The sequence below is a fragment of the Ictidomys tridecemlineatus genome, chromosome 10, assembly GCF_052094955.1.
Source record: "Ictidomys tridecemlineatus isolate mIctTri1 chromosome 10, mIctTri1.hap1, whole genome shotgun sequence".
NCBI classification, from domain to species: Eukaryota; Metazoa; Chordata; class Mammalia; order Rodentia; family Sciuridae; genus Ictidomys; species Ictidomys tridecemlineatus.
The window spans coordinates 98079850-98100244 of record NC_135486.1 but is presented as its reverse complement, the minus strand read 5'-3'; the positions used below and the strand labels follow the sequence as shown (position 1 = coordinate 98100244).

Sequence of the window (20395 nt, the reverse complement as noted above, 5' to 3'; positions counted from 1 at the left end):
GTGCAATTTAGTGAGACCATGTCTCAAAACAAAGAATGCAAAGGTGGGGGATGTTTGTAAGTGGTAAGTATTTGTTCAATCTCCCGTGATGAAAAATACACAAACAAACACAACCATAAGATGGGTATTTTTATTGTATAGATATTTTTATCTCAATTTTATATATTCAAGAGAACACAGAAGTAAAGTGGGAGAGATCCAACAACATTTATGTAAGCAAAGGTCTCTGTCTTTCCTCAACTCTGAGTCTCAAAATTCTTAGAAGGAACTATTGTTTTATTTTGTGCTTTGAACATAAACTTTTAGATTACTGTCGGGTGAAATTAACCCCCTCTCAAACAGATCCCCTTCCACTGAGTAGCCAGGCTTCTCCTTCTGTCCCATCTCTTCATGTTCCAGCAGAGGTTTGCTCCCACCCTTCCCAAGGAGGATGCACATGGATGAAAAGCAGCCCTAGTCATCCTGCTGTCATTCCCCTCCCACTACAGAGTGGTCACCTGCAAACTGCTTTGTGAACTAATGGAGAGAAGGAACACAGATGAGATGAGAAATGCCTGTACCTGACAGAAAAGTTGGCTTTCAATCACACATGCACATGGAGACTCAAAATTGTGCCATTTTCCTTGGTAAAGTTTGGTTATTCTTTCTTTCTTTTCTTAAATTGTCTATGGACCTTTATTTTATTTATTTATATGTGGTGCTGAGACTCAAACTCAGTGCTTCACATATGCTAGGCAAGTGCTCTGCCACTGAGTCACAACCCCAGCCTGAAGTTTGGTTTTTCCAATCAGGAAGAGCAGGTCACAGGGGAGTACATCTTTAATCACAGCAACTTGAGAGGACCAAGCAAAGAAAGCAAATCCAGGTTGGAAGTAGTTTGAAATGTGTTCTAGATGAAAGCAGTGCTCTCTGCATGCTGTCTGCCCTGGCTTTCCTTATTTACATTTAGTTCATATCATTCTAGGACCAGATTCCCTAGGCCCTCTTAATGATTCCCTAGCCTTTGCTCCTTTCCTGCTGGGGCTAAGATTAAATGGGTGCCCCCCTCAATAAACTAACATCCATGGAAACATATGGGTGTGCTGAGCAGAATGACAAGAAAGGAACTGGTTGATTCTTTCTTAATGAAGCCACAAAATAAGGACCAGGGCTCCTTGCTGCCCTCCACTGGCATAGAAATGGAGTGTTGTGTTGAAATAAATCCCAGTCCAGGATCACTCCTCATTTAGGCTAAATTATCTTAAAATGTCCCTTTTCATCAAAACATCTTAGGTTTCATTCATAAATGCTGAAGGCTTTCAGTTGCCCTGCTTAGGGAGAAGCTTAAGGGAAGATGTGCTTGTCTACATTCCTTAGAAACAAAGGAATGATTGGAGAAGATATTTTGATTTTGAAGGAGGGTAGCTGGAATGAGGACCCATTCTTATTTGGATCATGTGATGTCCTTTGTATGCCCTTCACCAAATGTTAATGTACTATGCATGGTCCTAGATTGGAAGTCTTTCATGAAGTGAAATTAGGAAGTAGAGTGTTTACTAGAACAGAGTTGCTCATCTGAGTGCACACTGCATTTCAAAAAAGAAGTAAATAATCAAAGAATAAAATAATCTCCATACATCCTCTCATTTACTTCAAATCACTTCTAATTAGTTATAGCACCTGTGTATATAATTTCAAAGAGCTAATTCAGTGCAAGGAACTGATTGAATATACTTAAATCATACATCATCTTTATTAGGTTTCATCCCAAATCAGTTTTTCTAAAAAACACTAGCATTTTCACATAGCATCATTCCACTGCAAAATCATCTCTATGCAATGAAACCCCCAATACCTTTCTTGATTTTGGTAACAAATATTAGGATAGATTACACTGTTCCAATATGAAAATATTTTCCTCAGAATCCTTGTTTCCTTCAATTTCCTTTAAAGCAGTTATAATTAAGGACTGTTTCAAAGGTTGGTTCTTTCTCCTTTCACAAGTTGTGCTCGAGACATCATAAAATCCTGGAAATAATACCAAACATAGTGAGTGTATGGAAGACTTCCATTGGTCTATTCCCCATAAGGAATGAGATTTCTAGCCTCTAGAAATGGTTAAACGGAAACAAAAAGGAAAAAAAAAAGCTATGATCATTATATTGATTAGTAAATAAAGCAAGTTCTGGACCTCCAAAAAATTCTCTTGCCAACATGTAAAACAGTGCTAATTGCATGGATGGATCCCCAACCGGTCAGCCTTGTTGATTGCAAGTGATGCATCTGGGAGATGTGATGCTAAGTCACAGCAGTTCACTACCCTTCTCTCTGCTTTACTTTACTTGTCTGAACTACTTTGAGGGCGTATATCTGATGAAATCATAGTAGTGAAAGTGGTGCCATTGTTAACGGTTTCCTTAGGTTTCTCCTTTTTTTTTTCTTGTGCTTTACTAGAGATGAGAGATGGAACCCAGGGGACACTCTCCACTATTCTACATCTGAGCCCTTTTTATTTTTTCAGGTTCTTGCCAAGTTGCTGAAGCTGGTCTCATTCCCAGTCCTCCTGCCTCAGCCAAGCTATGAAGTAGCTGGGAATACAGGCATGTGCCACAACGCACCCTGCACCATTATTAATAAAGCAACAAAGATGATATTATTTCTTTTTTATTCTTGAGCAAACAGCAAGGTATGGTGGAAAGAATAATGTGAGAATTATCTTTCCTCTGATATCTAGCTCTGTAACTCAGACCAATCTCTGGGACTCTAATTCCTCTTTACATAGACTGTATAGTACCACTGAGTTCTGGTGAAGAAAATGAGAAAAGGGACATGAAAGTGTTTTTATAACTTAGAATTATATAATTTGGCATTGTTACTCTATTATTCTATTGTTATTATAATGTGCCGGACAAACTCTAACTTATAAAGTACCTAAAATAAATCAGGGTAGTGTTGATTCAGGACAACCTTCAGAAGCTTGAAATGTGATATACAGTCCAGGACCCCCATCAGATACTAAAGTCCATGGATGCTCTATCCCTTGAATAAAATAATCTCTGTGCACCCTCCCATATTCTTCAAATTACTTCTAGATTAGTAATAGCACCTGGTATAATAAAAACAATATCCACATTACATACACTATTGTTTATGGAATAAGGATGAGTAAAAAATATCTGTATATGTTCAGTACAGATGCAATTTCCTTCAAATATTTTAAGATATCCTGAATATTTTCCAACATTTCACTTAATTGAATCCCCAATCATGGAGCATTTTCAAAAAAGAGACACATTTGTAGGTTCTAAAGGGAGAAGCAAGATTCTCCATCCTAAGAAGGTGTTCTGATGGTTCCCAAAGGCACTATGTGTTGACCTACAGCATCCAGGATAACCCAGAGTTATCACCACACTCAGTCTCTCAGGTGAAGGGACATGCCTGTGCTATTCATTATCTCATGCAAATGAAATACAATAGGAATAGCTTCTTGGTCCAGAGACTAAAATGTGTGCTTTCTATAAAGTGAAGAGGTTTATTTAATTGCCTTGATTGCTAATTTGTCTATTCCTTATCAGCTTCATTGAATATCTACTACTTAACAAATACTTGATGTGTATTAAGTGATGTGCATTAATTAGGAAAGCATTTGGAACACTGTCTACTGCCCCCTTAGAGGTGTTTCATCTCTGCTCCATGCACATTATGCCTCTCATTAACACCATATGCAAATTTACTGAAAGGAATATTGATCCCAGATTTGTACTCTGGAGTCTTACCAGATATTCTAATGAAAATGTTCTTTATCAAGAAAGGAGATCTGATTAAATCCCAAACCTTTATGTTTGTTTGAATGTCCTAGAAGGATTCATATCCTACACTCAAATTAAATCAGGGATTAATGAAGTATCTGAGGAAAAAAAATCTGAAACATTTTTACTTGGTCATTTCATGCAAGTGTACCTTCAAATCTGTGTTATTTGCATCTCCACAAAATTTTCTTGCTGATTCTAAAACTTCTTTCTCAATGTTTTCTTGACTGGTGCCTTTCACGTCAATGTAGTGGCAATCAGCACTGACAAAATGGCAGGAAATTGCCTGTGCAGAGTGAACATTGTTAATGGAGAAAGGCATCTCATAAATGTCAACAACAAAGCAAGGAGTTTTTCTTGCAGAAAGTAATTATTACACACAGATTTGACTTCTAACCTGCAAGCCCCCGTCCCTGGCATCCAAATTGTCTACCTTGTTGGTCAGCCTCTCCCTCCTGCCCCCTAGATAAATGCTAATTAAGGAACTATAAAAAACTTTTACCTAGCTATGATTATATTTTTGAAAGGTATGAGACAATGGCATAATTGCCTAATTAACCAATCTTTATATTTTTTAAATTTATGTTTTAGTTATAGGTAGGCATAATGACTTCATTTTACTTTATGTGCTGCCTAGGATCCAACCCTCTGCCTCACACATGCTAGGCAAGTACTCCACCAAGTGAGCTAGAATCCTAACCCCAAATGTGATTATGTGAGTATTTCAGTCCTTGTTTTTGCCTAAGAAAGCAGAAGCTGTGCATTACAAGGTGAGCTACTGCTCTAAAACAATTCCACATATGACCAAGATTCAAGAGGAACAGGTTTAGAATTCTGAGGACACCTGGCTTCTAACTAAGTAGAGGAAACAAAAAAAAAAAGGAAATATCCTTTCTGGTATGTAAACTGGAAAATAAAATCCAGTTTAGTTAAAAGTCATAAATCTTTTACATGATACTATATGTATAATTTCTGTCTTGAATCCATTCACCTTTCAAAACTGGAGCAATGTGAATGCATACTTTCCTGAATCCTTGAGTTTGGTTCCGGCCAGATCCATGGATGAGCAAAGGATGAAAAAAGACAGTGTCTCCCTTCTCCATCACAAGGTGCACTCGGGCATGGTCTTTGGCATAGTCCTGGATCCCATGGTACATGGTGTTAACTCCACCCTGGAACACATAAGACAGGCACAGTCTACACTGGAGGAAGCACCAAAATGAACACTTTGTGCATGACTCCACAGGGACAGCAAGGGTACTTTGACATCTACCAAGGGGAAAACTTATCTAAGTTAAATTCTAAAATTATAGAACATGCATGAGTCTGTCATATGTCTGGTTTTTGAAAGTCACAGATCCTAGGGTATAGTGGTTCACACCTGTGATCCCAGCTACTAGGGATGCTGAAGTCAGGCATACCAAGGTCAGGACAGCTTAAGTAAATTCACCAAGATCCTGTCTCAAAAAGATTTTTTACAAACAGATGAGGATTTAGCTCAGTGGTGGAGGGCTTGCCTAGAATGTGCAAGGCTTTGAGTTTGAACCCCAACAATGAAAAAAATTAAGGTCACAGATTAGTAATTAATTCACTCATTTTTTGACCAAATGAAAATTTTGAATTTTACCTACACTTCCTCATTGAATTATAAGTAATTGAGATCAGCTTTGCCTCTTGTGATGAACACAGGTGAACACTTTTCTCTTAGGCATTTCCAGCCTCAATCTTAACATCCTTGACCCAGCCTGACATTCACCTCACCTAGAATTTTGTTCACATCATTCTTGTATTACTTAAGGTAACTTAGCCTAATTATTCCCCCAAAATAGAATGGTGAAAAGGCTCAATTTTTCTGAGCTCAAAGGACTTATGTCATATTCGGTGTACAAAGAGAATAGTAAGTTTAAATATTGTTTATTGATAACTATTTCAAAGATAGTCATAACTCAAGAAAATGTATTATATCCTTATTAAAGAAATTAAAGTGAGAAGTGACTACAGATGATGAGCCTTTAAGCATCTGGGCAGAAGTGTCCCATTTCTTAAGCTAGAAGTATTCTTTTGGGAAATGACCATCATCCTATGCAGAACATGGTAACTTTGACCCAGTATAATGGATACATTGTCAGTTTCATTGGATTAAGACATGCCAAAAGTAAAGAGGCTTCTGGGGGATGATGGTGTGTCTAGGGATGATTGATCTGTGGGATGGCAAGGGAGGTGGAGACTCTCATTCACCAAGTAATGCTTCCTAAGCAATATTGTCTAATAGGATGGTTCTTGGATGGGATTAAAGTTGGAAGAACAGGGCTGGGGTTGTAGCTCAGTGGTAGAGACCTTTTCTCCTAGGTGCAACGCACTGGGTTCCATACTCAGCAACACATAAAAAAAATATGCAAATAAAATAAAGATATTGTGTCCATTTACAACTAAAGAATTGAAATAAAATAAAGCTGGAAGAACAAACAAGCAGCGCCAAATGGCTGCTGCGATTCTCTGAGGCCATCAGCCTGCCCTTTCACTTCAAAGCAGATTCTGCCAGTGATTCATCAGGGATTTGAGGTTCTTCTGGTCTTGCACAGAAAATCCTGAGAATCTCCTCTCTACCTGTAGGCTTCTAGACCTCAAACAGTGAGGACACATTTTTGAAGAATGAATTGGATCTAATCATTCATAGGTGCAGAGGCACCTTAATAGCTCCCCAGCATCAACATTTGAATGCATATACAAACTAATGTTCAGTCATGCAACAGAATACTACTCAGCAATGGAAATGAACAAAGAACAAGCTATTGAGAGACATGTCAGCTTTGGTGAACTTCAAAATAACTATGCTGAGCAACAGAAGCCACACACCCCCAAAAGATGTATGCCATAGGATTATACTTATATAACATTTTATAAAATCCAAAGTAAACAACAGGATCCGAAAGTAACTCAGTGGTTGCTTGGGGAGGGTATCAATGGATTCTTTTGATTGTGGGACCAGGTGTGTATGGCAATATCATCAAATTATACACTCAAAATATGTACATTTCTTAATTGAGACTTATTGCTGAAAAACACTTTAGTTACAAAATGAAAGTACTTCCAGCTTCCTAAAAAGGAAGCACCCCATTCTCTACATATAACCTCGAGACTCACTGTTAAAATCCATCTTAATCAGATCCTAATGTACATTTTTAGGCTCTTCTTCCCTTCTAAGTCCCAAAATGTGCCACTAGCACCCAGCCTATCTTAAAGTGAGCATCTTCCATCTTTCCTCCTCCTAAGCCAGGTTCACACTTGCCCTTGAGTTGATGCCTCTATAGAGAATTTCTGCGGTAGGAAATTCTACCTTCTCCTTCAAGGTTCAGCTCAATCTCCACCTCCACCCCTGAGCCTCTGCTGGTACTCACAGGGGCAAGGAGACAATCCCTCCCTCCCTTCCTCTACTCTAAGAGTCTTCAGTTAGTGGGCACATCACAAACACCAGAGTTGAAGGGTTGATGCCTGACCTCTGCCATTAGGCCTCTCCATCTCAGATCCTAGGCAGCTCCTACTCAAGTGTCCATACTGACTGGCCTTCACACATATGATGAAAGAACAAATATAATGAATATTTGATCTGAAGTCCTTGAACTCCTCCTGATCCCAATTGCAAATTTCAGGACAATGATTTGCTGAGAAAGGAAAACAGTCTCTTTTCCAAGTTTTTCACATGAAATTACAACAGGGAAAGAGATTCTGATGCAGACTCAGTGGTAAGACAGACCTACCTCCCACTGGGGGTAGTCATGTGGCTTCAGGGGAAGTTTGTGGGTGCCTGGGAGGACAGCCAGACAGCCATTGTTCCGGTCAATGTGCTCCATGGCGGTCCAAGCACAAACAATGAGATTGCTGGGCCAGAAGGGGAAATAGTGCAGATCCTGGTGCATAGGGTGCCGGGAAGTCTTCTTGCCTGAAATGAGACTGCTGTCAAAAGGGGTTCAAGCCTCATACTTATTATTCTTTGCCTGAATAAACAACACATTGACCTTCTCCTGAAAAAAAAATAACCACATCAAACATTGTGAAAAATCTGTCTGAAGCGACAAGTTCCACACTAAAATAGCAGTCAAGATGGTGCTCGGAATCTACACTTGTCTTCTGAGTTTCTGTTGCTGGGTGCTTACCCTCTTTTCTAGGGATCTGCATATACACCATCATCTCTGTTTTGCTTTATTCCTTTATCACTCTATATATTTGGCACAGAGGTGGCATGCAGTAATTATTTTGTTAAAAATGCTGGACTAATTAAATTAAATTAAACAGACTGTTACAATTATGTTTGAAGTTTCTTTATTTTGTTTTCCTTCAGGTTTTTGTTGTTTTGTGTTTTTGTGGCAGGGGTCTGAGTTTCAGTCTCATAAGAATAGTCTCAATGAGTATGGGGGATTGAACCCAGGGGTGCTTAACTACTGAGCCACATCCCCAGCCATTTTTATTTTTTATTTAGAAACAGGATCTTGCTAAGTTAGTTAGAGCCCTGCTAAGTTGCTGAAGCTGGCTTTGGATCTGAGCTTCTCCTGCTTCAGCCTCCCAAGTGCTAGGATTACAAAGTGCAATACAGAGCCCAGCTGAGGTCCCCTTCTATGTGGCTGATGCCATAAACAGTTCCCTTAGAGGTCTTACTTCACAGAGTAACAGTCATCCTGTGTCAAGGTCCAGTCAGAAACAATAAGCACATGGACATTTTCCCAGCTTTGTTCTAGGCACTTGGTTTCCAGACCACCTCCCCTCAAAAGGAAGGACATCATGGAGGAAGACATCCTATCACTTAAACCTCTCCCAGCTGTCAGAAGGAAGAAAAAGTACACAGGGATAAAACCTTCCATTGGCTGATTTCTGCTGTGTTGTAAAAGGATCTCTTGGTGTGGTCCAAGAGCCACCTGCAGTAGAATCTCTGGAGGTGGGTATTAAAAGGCAGACACCTTGGATCTACTTGCAGAATCAGTGTCACTGTGAGAATTTAGAATCAGGGTTTTGGGAAGCATAAGGCACTAAAAGGACTTGAGTGTGACTTATAATCACAGCTTTTGTCCTGTTACTAATTATGATGTCTCCAGATCAGGAATGAAGAATCCAACAGGCTAAGAATGGCTGGTGAAGATTCGAGATGTTGAATAGAAGGAGTCTATGATATAAGAACAGTCACATTTCTTAAACTGTCATTTCAGAGAACCATTCATTGGAAGAGTTACAATAGCCCTAAAAGCAACATCTGAAATCACTTTTACTTTAACGTTGATATAACATGAGCTATAATAAGACTTAGCAGCACTCACATTCACTCAATCCAAAGTTTGACAGTTACACACATGAATGATTCTAGAACATCATGTTTACATGTATTAATTAAACTATCTTTTTGTCTTCCCTCTGTTTAACAAATAAGAGCCCTTTACCCGTATCTGGAGGTTTGTTAATCAGCATTGCATGCATAGCCATAATATTGGGTCCAGTGAAGCACTCCACATACTTCAGAATCTGAGAAAAGGAGAAGGAAAAACAAACTCATTGGAAATCAGAAATGCAGACAAGAGGCATAAAGTGTCCACACAAGAAACAAAATGGCAACAATTACACATTAATTGGTATTTCACAACACTGTTGACAAAAGATGGAAATCTTGGAGTTAGAAATCATTCCAGATCTCCAATACACAGCATTCAATGGGAACTGTTTGAACAAGCTTGAAGTGTAACCTTTCTCTTTTGCCCTACAAAAAAGATAAGGGTTTCTAGGAGGTATCAACTAGGAAGCCCAGGATCAGCTCTTCTGCTAACCAAAGCTACAGAGGGTGGCCCAAACAGAAGGCAGTGTCTGCCTCCTCCTGGGAGACTCTGCATTAGAAGGGTCCATCATGACTTGGGGCTGTCAGAGGACCACTTTCATAATATGTAGCCACTCCCTCATCAATTCTTCCCTAAGGTTCATGAACCAGGCAGAGTATTAGCCAGTAGGGGGCTCAAAAGTGAACAAGAAAAGGAGGTCTCTGTCCCCATGGAAATTGAGTCTAAGGAGAAAGAAAAATAGAAAATCTGAGTCAAGGGTGGTAGTACTTCATCCACCACAAGTTGCCTCTGGCTTCAAGTTCTGTGAGCACTTGCAGACTTCATTCCCATCACAGCAGTGGAGGTTGAAGCATTGATGGTGGGGGATCATTTCCCCTGGGCCTTCTCTCCATGGGCTGAATAGGACATTACAGGTGATTTACCTGTGCAGTCTGAAAGAATGATCAAGGCTTTCCTTCAGAGAAAATGCCTGTTTATTGAGGAACAGCTCTACATATTTATAGAGCTGGGGGTAGTTTGACAGTTATGACAGTTTAATGGTTAAAGGGTTTGACAGTTGGCATGGGTGCTTTTTGATTGGTGGGTAAGGATCATGTGAGCCTGTAGGGCTAATATGATTGGTGGATAATGATCATGTGAGCAGCAGAGCTCACCAATAGATGGCAGGATCATATGAGCAAACAGGGCTCACCATTGGATGTCAGGATCATGTGCGCCAGCAGGGCTCACCATTGGACAGCAGGATTTGGGGGATGGGGAAGTTAGTCTTTGGAGCCCATTCAACTCCCAACAAAGTCTGTCTTCAGGAATCAAACACTCTGACGGCATTTGGTGATTGTTTATAATAAGTGCTATATAGAATGTCTCTTTCTAATAATTTTAAACATATGGTTAGGAAACAATGGTGCTCAAAGGTGGGAGTGTATAAAGAAACTTGAGGATGCAGGAGCTAATTCCTGAGAATGTACAAAGACTTCACAGCAAATGAGGCTGGGTAGAGAGACTTCTTCTCATGTTGTACTCTCCTGATCTACCTGAAATATGAATTACTTAAATTCTCTTGAAATATGAATTACTCTTTTTTGTTTATTTACTTATTCTAATTAGGTACATATGACAGCAGAATGCATTTTGATTCATCATACACAAATAGAGAACAACTTTTCATTTCTCTTGTTGTACCCGATGTAGAGTTTTACCATATGTATGGTTATACATGTACCTAGGGTAATGATGTCCCTCTTATTCCACCAACTTTCCTGCCCCCATACTCCCTCCCATTTGCCCAAAGTTCCAATGTTCTTCCCAGGCCTCTCCCCCTCCATTATGGATCAGCATCCACTTATCAGAGAGAGCATATGGCCTTTGATTTTGGGATTGGCTTACTTTGCTTAGCATGATAATCTCCAACTCCATCCATGAAATATGAATTATCTCAAAGAAATATAATTTTTTAAAATGAATTTAAGCCAGCCATAGTGATGTATGCCTGTTATCCCAGCTGCTCAGGAAGCTAAGGCAAGAACATCATAAGTTCAAATTCAGCCTCAAACACAGCATGACTGATATCTCAATTACAAACAATAAAAAGACAGAGGGTGTAGTTCAGTAATAAAGTGTCCTATAGTTTAATCCTTAGCATTATATATAAACAAGATAATGTAAAACATAATTTAAATTTAAAAGCTAATTCATGTTCTTTATGATATGCTGATGCTGACTCACTATAGGTGGGGGAAGGAAGAATGGAGGTTCCCTGGATTGGGACAAAGAGGAATGTGGGGAAAAGAAGGAGATGGGAATGGGAAAACAATAGAATGAACTGGACAGAACTTTCCTATGTTCATATATGTATACACAACCAGTGTAACTCTACATCATATATAAACATGAGAATGGGAAATTAAACTCCATGTATGTACAATATCTCAAAGTACCTTCTACTGTCATATATAACTAAAAAGATTAAATAAAATAAATAAATAAAAGCAAATTCATAACTCAACTGACAAGCTTCATAAAACAAATAGAAGAATGAATGAATGAATAGATTTACACTACTTTCATACCTGTTGATATTTATATTTAACAGAGACGTGCTCTTTAATTCCTGTTTTTCTTAACAAAAGATAATTAAAACAATCCATTGTGGTGTTTCTCAGTTGGTGCTATTGGTATCTTGGTTGGGATCATTCTTGGGGAGAGAGTTCTTTTGTGCATCATAGGATCTTGGGCCCTATTGCCAGCATCTGTGGCCACTACCCACTAGAAGCCACTATTGCATACTCCCCCACTGTTGTAACTACCAGATTTCCTGGAAATAAGGAAAGTCTTAAGACATTGACAGAATCCACTGAAAGACAAAATTCTCTCCAGCTGAGAACACCACTCTAGCACCATGTGTGGACAAGGGTTAAATTCAGTACAATCACCAGGTCTGGGGAAGACATGCAGGCTGGCTATGAAGGAGAAACCAAAACAAGATCAGTCTCTAACCTCTGGGAGAGTGCAGTATCTGAAGAGCTCCTTATCATCATGGAAATTCTGAACCTTCACGATTGTTTTCTCACTTGGAATGTATCCTGATTTTGCAAGGGTCACATCTCTCATGACCATTAGTCCTGCTGGTTTCGACTCCTTTTTGCAGATTTTTTCAAATTCAACCCTAGAAAATTAAATTACAAACAATGTCATGACCAATGCTCCAAGCCCCTGGTTGGCCTGGACCTATGCAAAGATTGGCAGGTACAGGAGTAGTTTCTCTCTATTTCGTCATCCCTCAGGCCTAGTAGAATAATTTTCATGGGAGGGAAGAGAAAATGGCCAACTCAGAAATCGTGGCCTCCTAGCTGGAATACACTACCAGGATGAAAATATTGCTTGGCTTAACACACCAGTAGGGAAATTGTTTCATAATTACATTGTAATAATATAGGCTAAGTATCCCTTATCTGAAATACTTTAAAGTATTTCAGATTTTTTTTATTTGGATTTTGTTATATTGGCTTATACATAATGAGCTGATTGTGGTGGCTCAGGCCTCTAATCATAGAGACTCAGGACAGGAGGCTGCAGGATATAAGTGTGAAGCCAGCCTAATCAATTAAGCAAGTCTCTTTCAAAAAATATATATATGAAAAGGTCTGGGATGGACTTCTGTGGTAAAGCTCCCCTGGGTTCAATCCCCAGGACTGAAAATAATGATAATGAAGATGATGATAATGATGATGATGATGATGATAAAATAATAATGAGACACCCTAAAGATGGGACCCATGGCTCATCACAGAATTTATGTTTTCTATAGGCCATATATACATAGCTTGAAGGTAATTTTATACAATAGTTTTAGTGTGAGTGTGTTGTGACCAAGACCATCACATGGGGTCAAGTGCAGAATTTTCCTCTTGTGACATCATCTTGGTGCTCAATGATTTGGATATTGAATTTTCATGTTAAGGATGCTTGGCCTGTAGTAGCAAATACTCCTGTAACAACAACCTGATGCAAAGTCCTTTTCATTGTACTCTCCACATATTTTACCTTTTTTGTCCTATCAATAATGCTAGGAGATCAGTACTATTATTATGGACATTTTATAGAGGAGTACACACAGGTTTGGAAAGTTAAGGTGACTGTGTGGGACATGGCACTTGTGTGGGACACACCATATTAAGACGTAGAACTGAAATTAAGGACAGAAAGTCTGGCATGCTCCTAAACACATCACTCAAACCAACAAAAATACATGAACTTGCAGAGGCTAATCTAACTTGTATTCCCATTACATACATATAGTGCATAGTATATCAATTTTTATTCATGCATTATAATTACACCTAATATTATATCATTGTGGTATATTGATATCTGCACATAGTATTCTTGGGCCATCTCCCCTTTCTCTCTCCTCTTCTCCCTCCCACAGAACCTGTTGATGTACTCTATTGATCTCCCTTCTATTTTCATGAGACCTCTTTTTACCCCTTTCTTCTCTCTAGTTTCCATGTGAGAGAACACAATGACCCTTGACTATGAGTCGGCCTATTGATCTTAACATGATGTTGTCCAGTTTCATCCATTTTCCTGCAAATGACATAATTGCCATAATACACATTTTGTAAAATAACCAAGAGTTTTACTTTACCTAAAGCGTTCAATATCAGCATCAGATACTAGATTTTTAATAACAAGAAATCCATTTTCTTCATAAGATTTTCTCTGTTCCAGGCTTAGCACATTATTATCCAAAGTATACCTACAGGACAAAAAGGCACTAAATAAGTCCAAACTTAATTACAACCTACCATTATGTACCAAGAATCCAAGAAATGAGATATCCTATATCGATACTTCTAATTGTAGGTCTTTAAGAACATGATCTTAAAATGTTTGAAAAACTTCAGGTCCAAAACATTAACAGTGGTCACAAAATGTACAGTAATAGGACAAATATTAACTCATCACATTATATCCACTCAGTGGAAAATGACTCAGGCATTAAAACTGAAGGAAATGAATGTGTGGAAAATGGAAATTATAATAAAATATGATTACAATGATATAAATATGACACTACTTGTGCAAAGAAGACTGCTGAGAAATACACCAAAAAGATTTTTAACAGTGATTGCCTTTCAATAATGCAATTATGGGTGATTTTTTGAATTCCCACCTTTTCTCTGATTTTTAAATTTGTTCTGGGTGCATGTACATGGTTTTCAGTTGGGAAATTAATTTAAGAAATTTCATGTTTTTCAATTCAATCAATACATTCTCAGAAATAATCAAAATAACAAAATCCAAATAAATATACAATATATCAGCAAATGAGGTGGAAGTGTAAATAGGTGCAACTACTATGGAAAACAGTATGGAGATTCCTCAGAAAACTTGGAATGAAACCACCATTTGACCTAGTCAACCCAATCCTAGGTTTATACCCAAAGCACTTAAAATCAGCATACTACAGTGATGCAGCCACATCAATGTTTACAGCAGCCGGATTCACGATAGCTAAACCATGGAACCAACCTTCCCTTCAACAGATGAATAGATAAAGAAACTGTGGTATATACACACAATGGAATATTACTCAATCTAGAAGAAGAACGAAATTATGGCATTTTCCAGTAAAAGGATGGAACTAGGGATGATTATGCTAAGCAAAATAAGCCAATCCCAAGAACCAAAGAATAAATATTTTCTCTGGTATGTGGATGGTAATTCACAATAAGGGAGAGGGAGAAGAATAGAGGTATTTTAGACTAGACAGAAGGGGGTGCAGGGAGGGGCAGAGGCATGAGGGTAGGAATGATGGAAGAATGAATCAGACATTATTACCCTATGTGTAGTATGATTACATGACCTGTGTAACTCAAACATATACAACCACATGATTGAGAAGTTATACTCCATTTATGTATGATCTGTCAAAATGGATTTTACTGTCATGCATAACTAATTAGAACAACAACAACAAAGAGAAATCACAATATTAAAAAAGATATCATCAAATAAAATCACCCAACACCTCTCATAAGACTGAAATTGTGGCTGTAACAATATTTATGTAGGCCAAGTTTTCTCCTAAGGTGACATCAGAATAAAACTTGTCTGGCACAGTAGTAAACACTTATAATCCCAGGGACGCAGGAGGCTGAGGCAGAGTTCCGTGTTCCAGGTTAACCTCAGTAACTTAGTAGGCCCTAGGAACTTAGCCAGATCCTGTCTCAAGATAAAAATTAAAAAGTACTGGGAATGCAAAGTTGAACTACCCTTTGGGTTCAATCCCCATCACTAAAATATATATATTTTTATATATATATAAAATATATATATAATATAATATATAATTTATATATATAAATACATATATAATATAAATAATTTATATATATAAACCTACGTTTGTAATTTCAGCAACTCAAGAAGCTGAAACAGAAACATTGCTAAAGCCAAGGAGTTCAATACCAATATGGGCAACTTAGTGAAATCCCCAAAAAAAAGACAAAGAGAAAAAAATATAATGAAAACAAAAAATTCTTGCTAACATATTAATTTAACCAAACGACAAGCTAATTTAGTTGTAATAAAACATACTTACTTTTTTTTTTTTTTTTTTTTTTTGTGGTGCTGGGGATTGAACCCGGGGCCTTGTGCATGCGAGGCAAGCACTCTACCAACTGAGCTATATCCCCAGCCCCCATGCTTGCATTTTCAAAACTTAGATTATATATTTCTGGTTTTATTCCTTCTTTCTGAAGTTTAGAAAAAAATATAAAAAAATTAAAGTCAAGATCTTCAAAAGCATCCACAATTCTACTAATTAATTAGAACAAATCCTACAAACAAAGCATTTGTATAATGAATTCTAAGCAGGAAATATATATTTTATATCATATCCAAATTACCACTAGAAAAGCATTTATATACATAGTAGAGTTACCACTTAAAATGACATCTACTTACTGGAATTGCTGAGGATGGAAACTGGCAGGGGCAATAGGCCCTGAAGTATGAGTAGCTGCCTAGCATGTGAATTAAGGCAAACAAAGTAAAATTTGGGAGTCAACCTTGTCTAGAAACAACTGCCTGCTCTGGAGTGGTTCTCTCAGGAAAGGAATTCCCTAAACAGACACCAGATGCTCAGGTTTCCCACATCACCCTGACAAGTACACACTGCTGCTTTAAGTCCTTTCATTTATATCCCACAGTCTAGTCTAATTTTAAATATGTGTAAGAACTAAAAATTCTATTTCTAAAAATCTCTTTTCCAAACTGTAACTATAGATTATTGACACAATATCTCATTATTTCTATTATTCTCTCATTGTTTCTTTAGTTAAAAGAATTCCTTTCAGAGTGTCACTTCTCATAAACAGGTTATCATTTCTTAAGTGACATCTCTATCAAATGTGATGACAGTGTCATAATCCAGGAAGAATACAAGCCAAGAGTCAGAATTATAAGCTCCTGTCTGCTCTCTCAGAAGGGTTAACACCCTGCCTGGGTCAAAGTCTCTCAGCAAATTGTCATTGCCAAGACACTCAGATCTCAGACTCTAGACTAATGTTCTTGTTGCCTCTCCTCTATTCCTGTAGCATGTTTTCTTTGTTATTGTTGTTCTTGGGGAAATTTTAATGATATGGAAATGTTTATAAGCTAAGGTTAGGTGAAAGCAATGCATGCACAAAACTCATACAGTATATTCCTAGGTTTTAATACTATGCATAGGAAAGGAAAACACCAGCAAGTTTAAGATTTGTCAATGGTGGAATAATGACTTACATGGATTTAATTTCTCCTCTCTACTTGTCTTCATGTTAAAGGAAAAAACTTGACATTTTATACTTCAAAAATGATTAGTCCTTATTCCAAAATCTACCATTCTAAGAATCAATGAAAGCTGGAGAAAAACTGTCAGGAATGTTTAAGAAGTCTAAGAATAAAGGAAATATTCACTGTAAATATTGGCCAGTGTTGTCCAACATCAAAGCCACCAGGCACTTCTGGCTATTTAAGCTGAAATTAATTGAATGCCAAAATGCAGTTCCTCACCTGTACTCATCCTAATTTGACCTATTTCAACAGCTCAAGAGCCACATGTGGCTGGGGCTACTATATTATACAATCCAGGTATGAAATATTTCATCACAGAAAGCCAAACTCAACAGTGCTGATATGGAAAAAACCATCAAAAAACTAATCTCTAAGCTCAGAAATAGCAGGGTCAGAAAATCCAATTAAAAAATATTAAGAGGGATGGGATTTAGCTTAGTGGTAGAACACTTGCCTAACATGCACCACACCTTGGATTCCATCCCCAGAATGACAGAGATGAAAAACAAAGCAATAAGAGGTTGAACCAACAAATACCAATAATACTCCTAAATATATCCAGTCCCAGTGTATCACAACTCTCAGCATGTAGTGCCGGGTTTGTGTTCTCGTGACTCAGTCACATGTGAGGTTGGTCTCCCACAATTCAGCCTGCATCAGAAACAGAACATAAAAGAAACTTAAGAGCCACCTCTAGATTCTGATTCTGCAGTCTGAGTTGAATTGAGCCTTAGAATTTGCATTCCCCACCACTCCTGGGATGAAACTCAGGGCCCTGCAGTACTAAGTAAGTCTTCTATCACCAAATTAAACCCACTGAGCTAACTTGCACAGCAAAATTCCTTTTCTAACAAATTCTTCTGAAAAATTCCCAGGGAACACAGATGCCACTGGTCAATGGACCACACTATGACAAACACTGGTATAGTTAAATAGTTCAAATTTTTAATCTTTTCTCACTGTAAAATGAGCTGACATCCTCTCCTGGAGTCTCTTTACCACTTTACCATCCTATGGACAAAGTTTAAACTGGCAATGTTCTTCCATGTTGCTGCTTGGAAACCCACTGGGAAGAGCAACACTGAAAGTCCAAGACACAGCTATTAGACTCAACCTTAGGAGAGATGTCAGGATGTTAACAAAAAGCAGAAGAGAGGCTACTGGCCTAAGGAAAAACTCCAGGCAGTTCCTACAGAGCTTCCCAAAGCACTCTCTGAATGAGAAGGCTTAAACTGAGCAGGTAAAAGCAGCTCAAGAAACCGATTTGATTTGTGGGTCCTATTCACACTCACACATTTCTGGATCTGCTCCTCCCCTATAACCTGGCACACACACCCTGCTGGCATTCACTTCTGAAGACTCAAGGACAACCCAGGTGCTGGATTCTAAGTCCTTTTCCAAACATCAGTGCAGACTCTCCTAGGGTCCCCAGGTCACCAGAGGCTGCCACAGAGCACAGAGCTCCACTAGCAAGGGGAGCAACCAGAAGCACAGGCTGAGAGAGGGTTTCACCTCCAGATGGTGGTCCAGAGCAGCACCGGTGTGTCTAGCTCTCACCCTCTCAGAGGACTTGTGTCCTCTCTACAGGAGATTCTAGTGACCTGTCCTCTAAGCCCCTTCCAGTCAGCTCTAAGCTTCTGTTTACAGTGTGATTGTCCTGGGGCATTTCTTGGTCTCCAGACATTCCCTCACAGAGGTCCTACACAACCCAATACAGAAAATGACAAGGCAGCTGACTATGGCAAGGCCTCTTTTGGGATCCACCTCTGGCCCTAAGAAGGACCAGAAAGGTGGAGCAACCCCATGGCTGCCATGGAAACTAGGACAGTCCTGTATCCACTCGCCAGGAAAGAAGGGGGTGGGGAACTTGGAGATGCAGGCTCCACCTCGCTCCCAGGGGCCTGTTTGAGATATAACCTTTGCGGGAATAGCAGCTCAGAGGACCAAAAAGGGCAAGTGAAGTGTCCCTCCTGCGCCCTGGAGGTCACCACCTAGGCCCAGGCCACCCCCAAGGACTAGGCTGCTGTGCTCCACCTGGAGGTAGCCCAGCTCAGCCCAAAGGATACCACAGACCCAGCCGAAGAGCGGCGGAGGTGCCCAGGAACCATCCGCAGGTGAGTAGCGGCCCGCTGCTGCTCCATGGTGGCGGCGAGGACACTCACCTGCAGGGCCCGCGCTCCACTTCTTTTCAGGGCTGCCCCGCCTCCTGGCGAGAGAAGGAAGGCGCAGCGGCCCGCGCGACTCCGGGGCTCCGCCTCCCGGGCCCCGGGGAGAGACTCCCAGGGCCCCAGGGTCAGCTGGGTCCCTTGGCACCTGGGCTCCTTCTTCTCCTGTGCGCTGTTTCTAATCCACAGGGACCCTCCCTGGATGACCAGAGCAATGCTCTTAACTTCATAGCTTCAGTCCATCAACAACCAAGCCTCCTTGGGACTCTTCTCTCCACTGTTAAACCAGTAAAATCCAAAGGTTTATCCCTAAAAATCGATCATACTGTTCCAAAGAGATTTAATGTAGTGCGTATCCAGCCCAAAATATTAGTTTGGCTGGTTCCCCCTCCCTCCCTTTTTAAATGTATTAAATAAATGACTCCCAGGAAATTATGATATGGTCTAGCAAAATTTGATTGATTGATTGATTTTTACAGAACTAAAAGTTCTTTTGTAAGATCCCTTTGTAACATCTTGTTGTAAGACCTGCAGATGATTGGCATTGCATCTGCTCTCTCCTTCCCATCATTTTCTCATTGGTTCTTTAGCATGGAGTTACTTCCAGAATGTTGTTCCTTGTAAACTTGCTATCATGTTCTTAATGGAGTCTTTATATATATATATATAATTTGGTGACAGTGCCATAGTATATCGTGACCATCAGCACATAAGATATTATCTGTTTGTTCAGAGGGAACATCAGCCACTGGAAAATGGCCTACCTTTTGTCCTTCACTGTTGGGTTCTTTATGCCTTTCCCAAGAAAGGAGAGTGATGAGCTGCAGCTCCAAACTTCAGGTCTGGGATACACATAGAAGAGAATCTAAAGTCAGACAAAAAAACGTTCCCATAAAAAAAGGGAGGGAGCTGGAAATGTAGCTCAATGGGTAGGCACCTGCCTAGCATGCTCCTGGCCCTGAGTGGAATCCCTTGCACTGGAAAATATAAAAAAATTTAAAAGTGTGTTGTGATCCCAAGCGTAAAATATATAACCCTGAGTCCTTACAAATACAAAAACAGGATTAAATGAATGAATTAAGTCAATAAATTATGTAAGTAGATGAATAAATACATGGAGGAGAGGAGAAAACCTCCTTTGCAGAAAAATTCTTAATATTTCCTGTAGATTTTTCATCCTTACGAAAAGGGAAAGCAAGCCGGGTGCAGTGGCGCTCATCTGTAATCCCAGAGGCTCAGAGATTGAGACAGGAGAATCATGAGTTCAAAGCCAGCCTCAGCAATG

General features: G+C 39.3%; 1 protein-coding gene across 3 annotated transcripts; it reads right to left on the bottom strand.

The window, feature by feature from the left end:
- Positions 1-1713: 1713 nt before the first annotated feature.
- LOC144367396 (phytanoyl-CoA dioxygenase, peroxisomal-like) lies at positions 1714-19154 on the bottom strand. 3 transcript variants are annotated; one of them, XM_078023523.1, is made up of 9 exons: positions 19012-19154; positions 16076-16134; positions 13752-13862; positions 12101-12269; positions 9215-9296; positions 7547-7728; positions 4811-4960; positions 3940-4074; positions 1714-2007 (listed from the first exon to the last, which is right to left on the bottom strand). In XM_078023523.1, exons 1-9 carry the CDS (start codon positions 19084-19086, stop codon positions 1954-1956), a joined length of 1017 nt encoding a protein of 338 aa, XP_077879649.1. In that variant the 5' UTR covers positions 19087-19154; the 3' UTR covers positions 1714-1953. The 3 variants fall into 3 exon arrangements, with proteins under 3 accessions (XP_077879649.1, XP_077879650.1, XP_077879651.1); XM_078023524.1 differs by lacking the exon at positions 16076-16134 and adding an exon at positions 16895-16914 and having other exon boundaries at positions 19012-19113; XM_078023525.1 differs by lacking the exon at positions 3940-4074.
- Between the last annotated feature and the right edge of the window lie 1241 nt (positions 19155-20395).

Bases quoted from the DNA above. Each gene is read 5' to 3' on its own strand.
- LOC144367396 (XM_078023523.1), bottom strand. From the start codon at position 19,086: ATGGAGCAGCAGCGGGCCGCTACTCACCTGCGGATGGTTCCTGGGCAC. The intron at 16,135-19,011 runs GTATCCTTTGGG...TTCACATGCTAG, and splicing joins GCTCTTCGGCTGGGTCTGTG to GCAGCTACTCATACTTCAGG. The intron at 13,863-16,075 runs GTAAGTAGATGT...TTTGTCCTGTAG, and splicing joins TTCCATCCTCAGCAATTCCA to GTATACTTTGGATAATAATG.